General features: G+C 33.7%; 1 protein-coding gene across 7 annotated transcripts; it reads left to right on the top strand.

Moving 5' to 3' along the window:
* Positions 1-4,702: 4,702 nt before the first annotated feature.
* On the top strand, positions 4,703-12,056 carry LOC111378987 (KH domain-containing protein HEN4-like). 7 transcript variants are annotated; one of them, XR_002699941.1, is made up of 9 exons: positions 4,703-4,862; positions 6,415-6,990; positions 7,423-7,851; positions 8,144-8,401; positions 9,069-9,335; positions 9,460-9,527; positions 9,915-9,984; positions 10,801-10,914; positions 11,007-11,593. XR_002699941.1 is itself a non-coding variant. In XM_023002294.1 (8 exons), the coding sequence occupies exons 2-7, from the start codon at positions 6,415-6,417 to the stop codon at positions 9,961-9,963; spliced, it is 1,647 nt and encodes a 548-aa protein (XP_022858062.1). In that variant the 5' UTR covers positions 4,703-4,862; the 3' UTR covers positions 9,964-9,984; positions 10,159-10,591. The 7 variants fall into 7 exon arrangements, 3 of the variants coding, with proteins under 3 accessions (XP_022858062.1, XP_022858064.1, XP_022858063.1); XR_002699942.1 differs by having other exon boundaries at positions 10,792-10,914; XR_002699944.1 differs by lacking the exon at positions 9,915-9,984 and having other exon boundaries at positions 11,010-12,056.
* Positions 12,057-12,448: the final 392 nt, after the last annotated feature.

Raw genomic sequence — 12,448 nt, 5'->3', positions numbered from 1 at the left:
TCTGACATTCGTGTGGGCAGGTCAACCCGCACCCAAGTTCGAGGTCCGGAGGTCATTTCGGTTCGTGATTTGCAACCCCTACGCGCGCACGTGGAGAGAGCTTCTATGCTACATATGATTACACATCTCCAAAGCATAGCCATATATAAAGTGGTTTAAGTTTCATTGGTTTTCCTGTGTGGGATAAATGTATTTTTTCCCACAAAATCAACTTTCAATGACCAATTTTGAGCTCCTATTTCTTATTCACCTGAACTTCATTTTTGGCAAATAAATACATGAAATCGATGTTCTCGCGGATGAGAACACATATCAACTTTGATATTCCACATTGGACCAATGGATCCTATCGAAAATTGTGCCAAAAGTGAGCCGCTCACTCAATTTTTTCCCAACAATTTGCACCTTGAGAATAGTCATTTAGTTACATATAAAAATTATGGGAATCTGCCAACAATTATTAATACTATTTATAGACAATAGACAATGTTAACTATATATATATATAATTGAACTTGAACAACAGCTAGCAAACTGTCATATAGATAATTTCCTTAACGTTTTGTATAGGATGTACAACCAAAAAAAAAAAAACCATGGAAATGTAATTGGGAGAATAGTTGTAGCTAATATAAAATGAGAGTGAAAGATATTATTTGCGAGTTTTATTAAATCATATTAGAGGAGCAATGTCCTATAAACAGTTAATGGCATTTATATATCATCTTTTTCTTGAGACAGCTCTTTCACATGCTTTATTAAATAGGAATGGTTATAATGAACTTAGTTTTGTACAAGTTATTATTACTTATCAAATGTTTATTATTACTTATCAAATGTCATCTTCTCTATATTTTAAAGCAAATTGCATAATTTCTTAAGTGCTATGGAAAAGTCCATAACAGGATAAAATGGACATGAAACGCCTAAAATGTGCTTTCCGGTGTACAAAGTAAAGGCTTCATATGTCAAGATTACTTGATTGAGTTGATTAAGCCTACCGAATATCTAACTCTACCTCCGTTGATAACATTTAAGCAGGCTTCATTCCCTATCTTTTTATCCAACTCGAACTCAGTCTAGACCATTCGACTTGGGTAAGGTTCATAACTTCAATTTGCTGATTATGCAATAAAATAAAGATCCATGAATGTTGATATGCTAATTTTCAACCTAAAATAAGTCTTGAATACATGATGTTTGAATTTAGATATCAATTTGATGTTCGTTTGTGAAGTTCAATGTCATGTGTATTACTCGTCTGAACCATGCTAGGTGTACTTGGCGTCCCTGGTACTACAGGGCCAATTTGATCATGTCAGTGGGAATGGGAAGGAATGGGAAATAGAGTCCTCAAATTTTGCATGTGAATGTATGTGGGAAAGAAAGAAAGGGTAATATGTTTGGCCAATCGCCTCATCCTGTTATCAACACTTGCAATGGATTCTACACATCTTGGCACCTAAGGTAAAAGATTTATACAAAAATATTGTGCACTTGACAAGGTGTGCTCCAATCTTCTATGTCATACACCAGGACAGACAAATTAATGGCTCCAATCGTGTCCCAATTGGTCCCTGGGCTTACTACAAATAACTCCTATGGCCAAGACAAGATGTAGTCCAATCATGTCATACATAGAGTAACGCCTCTAAATTCTAATCGCATCCCAAATTTGACTCGTGGACTTATAACTACTTTGATACCCTCCCATTACAAGTAAGTTTCGTTTTGCACACCTTCCTTATAAGAGTTACGTCTTGGTAGTTGATGGAAATTGAATTCTCAAAATTTAGCCCTTGTTTGTCAGCCTTTAATTTATCATAAACCAATTGTTTTCTACATTCTTGCTGGCCCGGCTGTCATGTGCATGGTTATATCACTTCAAAATCATTTGTGCTATTATATTTTGTTTTAAATCTAATGTGTTTTCTTCTAAATCTACCCTTCAACTGATTTATTTTTGGAAGAAGAACAAATAAGGGTAAAGTAGTAAATGTGATGTGCGTCCGTTTGGGCATTTGTGGAACACTTTATTCTCGATGGTTGTCTGCATTAAATACATTGAAAGTACGTTAGATTGATCAAACATAACATAAATTTAATTTAAAATAAATGTCAATTTATAAGTTAAAAGTATTTATTTTAAGGTTTTCAACTTTACATTCTAGATTCAATATTTCAAGAATGTCAACTTGAGATTTCGGTTTCTAATTATCCAATTTGAATTCACTAGTTCGTAGTTTTCAAATCAAAATTTGATGTTTTACATAAGCTACTCATTTTTAATCAAGATTCTGCATTTGATTAGATCTTGAGTTTTATCCTAAATATTCATTAGCCATTTAACCATTTGTTAAAGTCACATTGAACTTACAAAACTATTCTAACAAGCTATAACTTTTTTGCTTAAGATTTGTACACCAACCTTGTCACTAAAAAATTTTGGCCACCCAAACAATTTCGTCATTTTAATTAATTAATTAATTAATTTATTATTATTATTATTATTATTTTTTGTAATTGCACCCAAGTAAGGTCATTATCGACCTCAAAAAATAAATAGTATTTTCCAATGTTTTCTAGAGTTAACAATGTAATTTTCTACTTCAATCTCAACAGGATTTTCTAAAACAATCTTGTTACATGTACACTTTCTTTAACATTAAATTTGACATTGTGCCACTTGTTATACAACAAATGACTAATTTTAAAATGAAAAACACTTTCCCGCCCATACATTTTTGAATTTGCAAGTAATGTCAAACTCCATGTACAACATGAAGTCTACAAGGAGCATTATTCTTTCTAAAATTCCGGGAGGAGGGGGTTGTGTGTGTTTGTAAGCCAATTTTCGTATGTGAGAGATTGATATTCCAACATTATTTTAAGTGGAGATTTTTTTTTTTAATTGAAGATATTCTTTCAATTCCTGAGAGATTTGATGCCAAATATTATTTTAATCTGAAGCAATTTTTTTTTTTTTATGAGAGATATTATTTCAATCTCAAAGTGTTTAAATTGAAAATTAGACCTCTTTTTTTATTATCCAATGGTCTATTTAATTTATGAGGACATTCTAGTTATTTTGGTGAGTTAACATTCTTCATCTTTACATTGAAAGTAATGATTAGTTGAATTTTCAAAACTTATAGATAATTGTGCTTCCGTGACATTTGTCATAAAATTCACTTTTCGCACACTGAGGCTTAGTGTGCGAACATTGAAGTTGATTTGTTATATTTCGCATTGAACTTTCTGTCTAGGTTCAAGGCTATTTGATACCTCTAACTCTGTCTCTGGCGAAAGCCTCTAATCATATTTTCGACCATTTCTTCGTTAAACGTATGCCTCGAATATCATAGTACAAATATTCAAAGACACATGAGCACGCGATGAAGTCCCTTTTGTGCCTCACTTGACATCAAAATGGACAATAATAATCTCTGTAGTTAATAATTACTAATGTAAAGTCCTCCATAATTGATCACATTTCAAGTTCATCCTCTAATTTAAGCTACAAATTGAGATTGCCCTTTTTACACGGCCTAATTTTCCAAATTCACGCAGTCATGCGTAAGTCAAAAGAAAGGGAGTAGAGCAAAGAAAATAAATAAATCAAATCAAATCAAAAGTATAATAATAAGCCAGTATCTAGTGGTACGTTACTCTGTATAAATAATAAATAAAAGAGTAATTTTAGCCTCCATTTGATTTTCATTCTTTGACTACAAAAATGAAGAATATGATTGTTACCAATCACATCAAGTTGTTATATTTGATTTTTTTATCGCTTGCGTGGATTCCATAATGAATATGTTTTTCATTCTCATTAAGAAAAATAGGATGGAGCTTTCTGTCTAGGTTCAAGGCTATTTGATGCCTCTAACTATGTCTCTGGCAAAAGCCTCTAATCATATTTTCGACCATTTCTTCGTTAAACGTATGCCTCAAATATCATAGTACAAATATTCAAAGACACAAGAGCATGCGATGAAGTCCCTTTTGTGCCTCACTTGACATCAAAATGGACAATAATAATCTCTGCAGTTAATAATTACTGATGTAAAGTCCTCCATAATTGATCACATTTCAAGTTCATCCTCTAATTTAAGCTACCAATTGAGATTGCCCTTTTTACACGGCCTAATTTTCCAAATTCACGCAGTCATACGCAATCAAAAGAAAGGGAGTAGAGCAAAGAAAATAAATAAATAAAATAAAATCAAAAGTATAATAATAAGCCAGTATCTAGTGGTACGTTACTCTGTATAAATAATAAATAAAAGAGTAATTTTAGCCTCCATTTGATTCCCATTATTTGACTACAAAAATGAAAAATATTACCGTTATCAATTACATTAAATCATCATATTTGATTTTCTATTTCTTGCATGGATTTCATAATGATTATGTTTTTTATTCTAAAAATGGGATAGAGTTTAGAGGGTGTTTGTGAGACATTTTTATATAAAAATGCATTTTTGAATAGTAAATTGATGAGAAATGTGTGGTTGAAAAATAAATTTTTTTTTTTAATTTATGTGTAATATTATTTTAATAAAAAATATATGATTGAAAAGAAGAAAAAGAAAAATGTATTTTAAAAAAAATAGGTACCAAACGGATCTTAATGTATACCAAAATTAAAATTTGACAGTCGCTACCGATAAATTTCACAAAACACAGGAATATTATTTCGTCTACTTCGTAGACTTATGTCATAGGTACCACTTATTACATACACAGTCCTCTCAAAACCCTAGATATTTTTATATCAACGGAGGCATCTTTTCATACGCAGATTTTTCTGTCGCTTGATATCTTGAAATATCTCTCGCAGATTCAACTTTGTATGCAAGGTAATTTTCTCATAGATTTTACTTATTATCTTTTTGTTATTTTTCTGAAGAATTTACTAATTTGTTTGGAATATAAATATCCAGATCTGTTTTTCCGTACGGACCTGTTTTGTGTATAGAGGTTTTCTACTTTTGTTTTGTGCCTTAAATATTTTGTATCGAAAAATTGAAGCTTGTCTGCTCCTCTTCCCCCCTTTTCTTTTGCTGGGATTAGATGATTGAATGCTGGATTTACTATAGGACTTTTTTTTATTCAATTAAAATAAGAAATTTTAAAATCTCACTTTTTGTTTTGACTATTACGTTCTGTTCCTCGAGAATAAATCGGCTTTCAGATCTGGGATTTTAGTGTAGTCAATCTTTTATCAATGGAAAAATCTCATAGATTTAATATTTACTACTTTTTATATGTTCTTGATTTGCAGTCTGAAATTTTTTGGATTCTGTTATGAAGAAATAGTAGGGTGGTATTTGAGTGAATTGAATTGCAGAGCAATTTTCACCCGTAAAAATGCAATAACAACCTGTAAGAAGTTGTGTGCTGAAACATTTTTACTTCTTGAGGCGAGGCATAAGCCTAGAGGACAGTTGAGTTGTAAGCCTAACACAAAAATAAACATGTAATAAACCACAAATCATTTTGAAATTCGAAATTTCTTAACACCCAAGTAAATCAATAAAACTGAAAATACTTCCGCTGCTGGAGTTTATACAATGCTTCCGGTTGATATCAGAGCAAAGAAATTAAATTAGAAAATGAGACCAGCTGAATGAAAGGAAAAAAAGATTAAAGAAAACTTACCAGCTGTAGTTTTGAGACACTGCTGGCTGCTGGAATCTTGTGGGAGAAGCTTCATTGGTAGAGGTGTGGAGCAGGGGAGTTGTTTTAAGTTTTTAAAATTTTTCTGTCTTGGGTTTTGATTAATATTAACTTTGGTTTAGTCAAACAAGAAAAGGTAGCGGTGGGCCCAATTAAAAATGCTGTTTGGAATTATAGTTTTATTTAAAAATACTTAAAATTCACAGCAAAAATTAAAATTTCTGGGCATCATGTTCGTTGAGTCATCCGCCTCAATAAGTGGTATAAAAACCAGTGCCTCAAGGCACTGGTCTTGTACTTCAGGCACTGGTCTTGTACCTCCTTGAAGTACCTCCTTGAAGCACACCTCAGTGGCACCTTTTTAAAACATGTGCAAGAATTTATGCGTTGCAGTGGTGGCATGTGCATTTAATTTAGTGTTCAGAGCTGACTTTCAAGTTGGGAGAATTATCTATTTGTCCACTTTTTAAGATTTTGCTATAATTAATTCCAGGGCTTTTCAGCTAACACACATAAAGAAACAAATTGTAGTTGTGTAAATGTACATTGTTCTTCTGAATATGCAATAGTGGATATAGAAATTTTGGAATGAGATAAAATGTATTTCTTTAGATGCTAAAACACCACCATCAGATATGTTTTTGCTTAGATTTGCTGTTTTAGCACATTATGAATTTGCAACCCTTGGCTACTAGTAGATTAATATGAAGTATCAATTAGTTGTTATTTCAGATGGCTGGGCAGAGAAACTATGGGAAGCGTTCTCATTCTCAGTCTGACTTTGGTGATAATGGAAGAAACAAAAGAAGAAATTCTGGAACTGATAAAGATCTTTTCTCTATTGGGCCGGATGACACCGTGTACCGCTACTTGTGCCCTGGAAAGAAGATTGGAAGTATTATAGGAAGGGGAGGGGAAATTGTTAAGCAATTAAGAGTGGAAACTAAATCGAAGATTAGAATTGGCGAGTCAGTACCTGGATGTGAAGATCGCGTTGTCACTATATATAGTACTAGCGAGGAAACAAATGATTTTGATGATAGTGATGATCGTGTTTGTCCTTCTCAAGATGCACTTTTCAAGGTGCATGATAGAATTGTTGCTGAGGACGTTTCAGTTGATGAGGACTCTGAAGAAGCTCCACAAGTTACTGCTCGGCTTCTAGTGCCTTCTGATCAGATTGGATGCATCATTGGGAAAGGTGGGCAGATAGTTCAGAATATTCGTAGTGAAACTGGAGCTCAGGTTCGCATTCTCAAGGATGACCATTTGCCTGCGTGTGCATTGGGCTCGGATGAACTTGTGCAGGTATTGTTGATTCATATGTTTTAATCTTCTCCGCTATCCCTTATTCCCTGGCTCACTAAAGTTCTATTATCCATATTCGGTTGCGCGCTGAAAGTTTCTGTTTAATGTAATGTTCTCTTTTATACGAGTGTTTTGCAGATGTAATTTCTCTGAACATTTACATTCTTATTCTTCTTTTCTTCATGCCTTTTCATTTGTTTTGATCTTTAATAATCCAATCTTATTTCTTACCAAGCGAGTCACAGTTTAAAAGATAATACATGTGACAAAATAGCACTTTACTATTCCTAGTTTTTTTTTTTGCCGGGATGTTCTTTCCAGTTTTTTATTATTATTTAGATTTAAGTATGGGACTGACCAAATATCTACTTTGAGTTGAGCAAGTCTCCAAGCCTATTAATATGCTAGTTTTATTTATTTGTGAGGTTTCAGATATCTGGTGAAGGCTCTCTAGTTAAGAAAGCTCTTTATCAGATTGCATCTCGTCTTCATGACAATCCTTCTCGATCTCAGCATTTGCTGGCTTCTTCTGCCCCCAGTGTCTACCCTACTGGTGGTTCACTTATTGGGGGTCCTGCTGGTGCTTCCATTATGGGATTGACTCCACTAGTCGGGCCTTATGGAGAATATAAAGGAGAGAGTGGAGATTGGTCACGTTCTCTCTACTCGGCTCCAAGGAATGAAGCATCTTCAAAGGAATTCTCACTTCGTTTGATTTGTCCAACTGTTAACATTGGAGGTGTTATCGGCAAGGGTGGAGTGATAATAAATCAAATCAGACAAGAATCTAGGGCATCTATCAAAGTTGATAGTTCTGCTGCAGAGGGAGATGATTGTGTAATATCTATTTCTGCGAAAGAGGTAAAGGTTTTGCATAAATTATGTTAAGCCCTGTTTGATGCCCATTAAAAAGAGATTTTGGGGGGAAATGAATTTTGGAATAGTAGTTTTTTGGAGAACATGTGACTAAAACGTAAAGAAAGTTTTAGGTTTATGTGCAAAATATTTTATTGTGAGAATGTGTGGTTGAAAATAAGTTTTAGAAAAATAGTTTTGGAGAATGTTGTCAAACAGAGGCTAAAAGTTGATGACTTTGTATGTACACATTCTCAGTTTCTTCTAATTCAAATTCTTTCACTGTATTTGCAATTAGTATTTTGAAGATACATTCTCTCCAACGATCGAAGCAGCACTGCGCTTGCAGCCTAGATGCAGCGACAAAATTGAAAGAGATTCAGGTCTTATTTCATTCACTACAAGGTTACTTGTTCCAACCTCTCGGATTGGTTGCCTTATTGGCAAAGGAGGTTCAATTATTTCAGAAATGAGGAAAATTACTAAAGCTAATATTCGCATACTGTCAAAGGAAAACCTTCCTAAGGTGGCTTCTGAAGATGATGAGATGGTGCAGGTAAAGATATAAATATGGCAGTGAATGTGTACTAATATGATTTTCACACGTGAGAATATTAAGGTGTAGGTAAATATGCATAAAAACTTTGCTAGCTGCGTGGTTGTGATAGAGCTTTTTTAAGCTCTCTTTTTTTTTTTTTTTTTTTTTTTTTTTTTTTTTTTTTTTTTTTTTTTTTGGGAGACATTTTTTTTTTTTTTTTTTTTTTCTTTTTTTTTTTTTTTTTTTTTTTTTTTGGGAGACATTTTTTTTTTTTTTTTTTTTTTCTTTTTTTTTTTTTTTTTTTTTTTTTTTGGGAGACATTTTTTTTTTTTTTTTTTTTTTCTTTTTTTTTTTTTTTTTTTTTTTTTTTGGGAGACATTTTTTTTTTTTTTTTTTTTTTCTTTTTTTTTTTTTTTTTTTTTTTTTTTGGGAGACATTTTTTTTTTTTTTTTTTTTTTCTTTTTTTTTTTTTTTTTTTTTTTTTTTTTTTTTTTTTTTTTTTTTTTTTTTTTTATTGAGGTTTGAGCAGCAATTTTTAAGTTTTATACTTGCTCATCCTTTTTCAGTATCTAAATTTAAACGATAGATGGAAGGTTAAAAGAGAAACCATGCCATTTTGTAACACCTAAACCATGCAGTACATCAGTACCTAATTCTGTTTTTCTTAAAATAAAATATTTATCAGATTTCTGGAGACCTTGAAATTGCAAAGGATGCTCTTACGCAAGTAACTTCACGCTTGAGGGCAAATCTTTTTGAGAAGGAGGGTGCTATGTCAGCCTTTGTTCCTGTACTTCCATACCTTCCAGTGTCGGCAGATGGTTCAGAGAGTTTAAAATATGAACACAGAGATGCTAAGAACCGTGGCCATGGGTATTCCTATTCTGGTGGATATGATGGCTCTCCTGAATTGCCACGTGTTGAAGCTTATGGAAGTTATAGTGGTCTTCAGGTAAAGTTTGTGCATATTCTATTTTGATTAATTTTGAGGGGAAAAAAGAGAGAAATGGAGGAAAAAACTTGTTATACTTTCTACTTTGTCCATGGGGTAATTATGTTTTCTAAATTATTTGCAGAGTGGGGGTGGCAGCTCTGCTTATGGTGTATATGGAGGTTATTCCTCAGGTCGTTCTGGTGGTTCTGGGTAAGATTCTGTTCTCTGTTGAGGCACTAGACTGATGGCCATATTCTTTATTCTGTCTTATGTCAGGTACAACCAGTATAGTTCCTAAATAATATTCGGATATTATGTTTTCCAAGATTATAAATTTTCTATAAGATGTTAGTCATAGAAATTGAAGTGAATTGACCTTTTAAGCTGTGCCAGACTTCGACAAATACTACATTTTAGGTGCTTCAGATCTTTATTATTGTACTTACCAACTTGGTGTCTCTTTTCTCGACTCAAAACATGGGCATTTTCAAATTGATGTTTTTTTAACTATCCAAATTTATATCCATATATCTTGCCAATATTTGGTATAAACTGATAAGATCTTCCAAGTCCCTGATCGTCAACTTCTTTTCCCAGGTTATCTGGACGTAACCCTGTTTCTAGGGGGAGAAATTATGATTACTAGAGTTCGATAATAAGCATGCAGGTAGACCTTGGTTTCACTTTAAATCCTTATTTTTATTCATTGCTTTCCAAAAAGTTCGTATCGTTTTTTGCTCATAAAAAGTTTAGTCAATTTTATGTGATAACGTTCCTGTCTTCCCTTTATGACTGATGCTCTTCTTTTCCCTTTGTTTCCTTTCCCTTCCCAACAAAACAGCTGAGACATCTGAAGCCTGAAGTCAGCCTTGTTTCTTTTGGTGAAGCCTCCTGCCTAAACCAGAAGACCAGATGAACCAGGGTTTGGAAAACCGACTGTCTACCTTGATGCTTTTCTTTAGGAGGACCAATATCTGAAGATCTTACCTATCAAATTGCCATGTCCCGAGACCATATGATACCAAGCTTAATAAATAGTGCTCCCAAGAACCTGTGTAGCCAGCTATCTTTATCCATTTTACTTCCTCTAACAGCTGTTATGACATTACGTTTAGTTCTCAGCTGTGTCTTTAGGATTTATGGTTGTTTGTCTTGTTTAAAAATTAACGCCACTTGAAGAATTCTAGTTGGTGAAATATTTGCTAAATTTGCGATGTATCACTGATTTTGTTGGAACACATCTATTAGTATCATGGAAATTTCTTTCGTAGTTTCCTGGTGAGCTATGCTCCTAAATTCTATCATTTAGCTCCCATGCATATTGAATATTTTCAATCCTGCAATTGGAATATGTAGGGTGTTATGTAGTTCAGAAGATTTTATGCATAACTGCTAACTTCTTTTCTTACTTTTTCATACTGTAAAAATCTATATCACTGTGGTTATGCATGTTTTGGTCAATATTCTTTTCAAGATTTTGTAGTTTATCATGCACGGAATGAGGAGCTTGCCACTGTAGCAGTTAGAGGGAAGATGCAGCTCCGAGGACAGGACTGATCCTGGTTTTTGAAAATCACTGAAAAATCTGGCAGCAACTGTAATTTACTTCAGGCTATGTCTTGTAATTTTCTTCTGCAAGACATTGATTTAGTACAATGGAATTAATTAACATTAATGTTTGAATTGCAGCAGGCTTATGGAACATGCGTTTTTTACAAACAACAGGTAATATTCTAACTCCCAGTGTATCAGATAAATCTTGTAGCCAAAAACAATTTTCAGGGCGCAATCTATGCATCTGATGGTGGTAAGGTTAAAATGCTTGATATCACATGCTGACAGATTTCCCTCCCTTTCCACGTACAAGTATGATACTGATTTAACTGTTATTTGTTTCTTTATATCATTTTGTGCTCTACTTTGAGACGTCTGAAAGTTCAGTTGTGCACTCCGTGCATTCTCTCACCAAACAGCTAAACTGTGTTGAAAGCTTGAAAGTCACGTTTGAGCTGTGTCAGATTCTTTTGTTTTAGTTTATAATGCTCATTCCGAACTTCACGACTTCTACTGCAGATGCAGCCAATGAAAGATTGCATTAGATTTGTGTCTTATATCACTACTTTACATCGTCTTTCATTCAATGCACAATTCTATTCTATTTGTACTGGATGTTCTAATGGCTAGAAACGAGATTTGTCTAAATACTGATTCTGATTCAATCTCGAATTCTTGTAATCTAGACTTGCCTAATTTTCTATATAGCTTTTTAGCAATTATGGATGTGTTATGTGGTTGATGGATAAACAGTGCCCTGTTGTTGTAGAGTCCCTGCACAAGGCTGGACAAAGACTAGAACGTGATGGAACATTTGTTGGTAGTTGGTATGGTGGATTGGATTCTACATAATAGGATTAAAGGATAAAAAGAATTTAAGATTTTCTTTTTGATAATAGTTTGTATCGGCCCTTTTTGGATGTGCTCAGAATCATGGGTCGGAACCTTGGAGGTTTTATACGGTATGGAGTTTGCAGTTTGTTAATTGGGATGCCTTTCATATAGATTGGTAAAAATAATACCATAGAAGTTGAATCAGAAACTAACCAGTTGGCAGTTGTAGGCTACTGTGAAAATGTTTTCGATAAATATTCCAGTTTAACAGCTTCGATAATGTCTCCTATGCTTGAAAGGTGGATCTTCTCCATTGTATTTAAAGTCCTCTACCAGCTTCAAAAGAGGAAAGGCCTGTGATGTAAAAGACAGGAGTGATGTAGTTTTAGTCTTGATGGCAGTTGTAGTGTGAGAGTTCGATTTCTGAGATATGGAATTAAACTCTTTGTGGGTGTCAGTGTACGGGCAAACTCTTGTTTCCTGGCCTGTTGGGGGCACATCCAGCAATTTGTTTTCCTCACGATGTTTGAGGGGCGGAGCGGTGGGGGGTTTTTAAGATTGGGTTTCGAACTTTAAAAAATGCTTTGTGATGTTGCAAGAACTTAAATGCGGTTAGCTGTACAAGAATAAATGAGAATGCACTTGGACAATGCTACTTTCTATATCAAGAACTGGCAACATAGAGACCTATCCTTAAAATGTGAGTATTGCAACCCATTATTATTTTGTTCCAATGACCAAGT

Source organism: Olea europaea, unplaced genomic scaffold, assembly GCF_002742605.1.
Source record: "Olea europaea var. sylvestris unplaced genomic scaffold, O_europaea_v1 scaffold1913, whole genome shotgun sequence".
In the NCBI taxonomy this organism is placed as follows: domain Eukaryota; kingdom Viridiplantae; phylum Streptophyta; class Magnoliopsida; order Lamiales; family Oleaceae; genus Olea; species Olea europaea.
Note: the sequence above shows the minus strand (reverse complement) of the source record. Positions and strands in the feature narration are given on the sequence as shown.

What these genes read in the sequence shown, in the direction of transcription:
- LOC111378987 (XM_023002294.1), top strand. Translation starts at nt 6,415, where the DNA reads ATGGCTGGGCAGAGAAACTATGGGAAGCGTTCTCATTCTCAGTCTGAC. An exon ending in GCTCGGATGAACTTGTGCAG is followed by an intron (nt 6,991 to 7,422) that starts GTATTGTTGATT and finishes GTGAGGTTTCAG; the next exon opens with ATATCTGGTGAAGGCTCTCT. An exon ending in GGTCGTTCTGGTGGTTCTGG is followed by an intron (nt 9,528 to 9,914) that starts GTAAGATTCTGT and finishes TTCTTTTCCCAG; the next exon opens with GTTATCTGGACGTAACCCTG.